At 31.3% G+C, this 836-nt stretch overlaps 1 protein-coding gene across 1 annotated transcript in view; it reads left to right on the forward strand.

The window, feature by feature from the left end:
* The window catches only part of LOC110314787 (olfactory receptor 14J1-like), a 1,872-nt gene extending 1,550 nt beyond the window's left edge, over window positions 1–322 (forward strand). Inside the window, exon 2 of the mRNA XM_021189009.1 lies at window positions 219–322. Within this exon, the coding sequence (XP_021044668.1) occupies window positions 219–322 (104 nt within the window). The remainder of the gene's footprint in view (window positions 1–218) is intronic.
* Window positions 323–836: the final 514 nt, after the last annotated feature.

Here is an 836-nt window from a genome sequence, read left to right on the forward strand (position 1 = left end):
TGTATATGATATCACTAGATAAACTTGCATTGTTATAATTTTCTTAAAGTACTATTTTCAATTCATCTGTATATTCACTGTCTTTTGCCATTATAAATATAGTCAACAGTATTATAAGTAATAATAAAACTTCAAGTTTTGTCTATATAATTATAAGGAAAAGGTTTATTGATCAAAGTATGCCTGGAGCATTCCAGCCTGTAGTGTGTTGAAAGGAGACACAGAATCAGACTCAAATGTAGCTTTAAAGACTTATTGTCTCCAGAAGCTCAAGCTTGCTAACTATATTAAATATTTGTTGATAGTTTCTAAAACGTCCTAAAAACTTTCTAGCTCTTTCTGAGAGTTAAAAGCCACTGGATTAGGTGATTAATACCTGTAGCATAAGAGTGGGAGAAGATGTAATGGATTAATTGTTAGAGACTTTTCCCTTTTATCCAAATGTCTCTTCCTTGTCAGGCTAGGGGGAAGTTTGGTGAAGTAAATTTCTATTGAACAAGGAGAAAAGGATCATGCTTGCACAAGGAAAGAAACATTTTACACAAGCAAATATGGATTAAACTCACATAAATTCNTATATAGAATCATGCATAAAAATTTCTTAATCTCCATTTTGGGCCCAGCTTACATACATTTTCATAATTATATAATTACACACACATCCAAACTTACATATGCATTTACAGCAAAAGACCAAGCATCAATGCAGAAAGAACTCAATCATTCTGGATGAAAAATAGTCTCCAATCTTTATTGCATAGAGAAAGAAAAATTTCTACCCTATTAATGCTAAATGAATTAAACCCAAGTTTGTAAGAAGAAAGCTTTGTACTGTT

The sequence above is a fragment of the Mus pahari genome, unplaced genomic scaffold (genome assembly GCF_900095145.1).
Source record: "Mus pahari unplaced genomic scaffold, PAHARI_EIJ_v1.1 scaffold_12774_1, whole genome shotgun sequence".
In the NCBI taxonomy this organism is placed as follows: domain Eukaryota; kingdom Metazoa; phylum Chordata; class Mammalia; order Rodentia; family Muridae; genus Mus; species Mus pahari.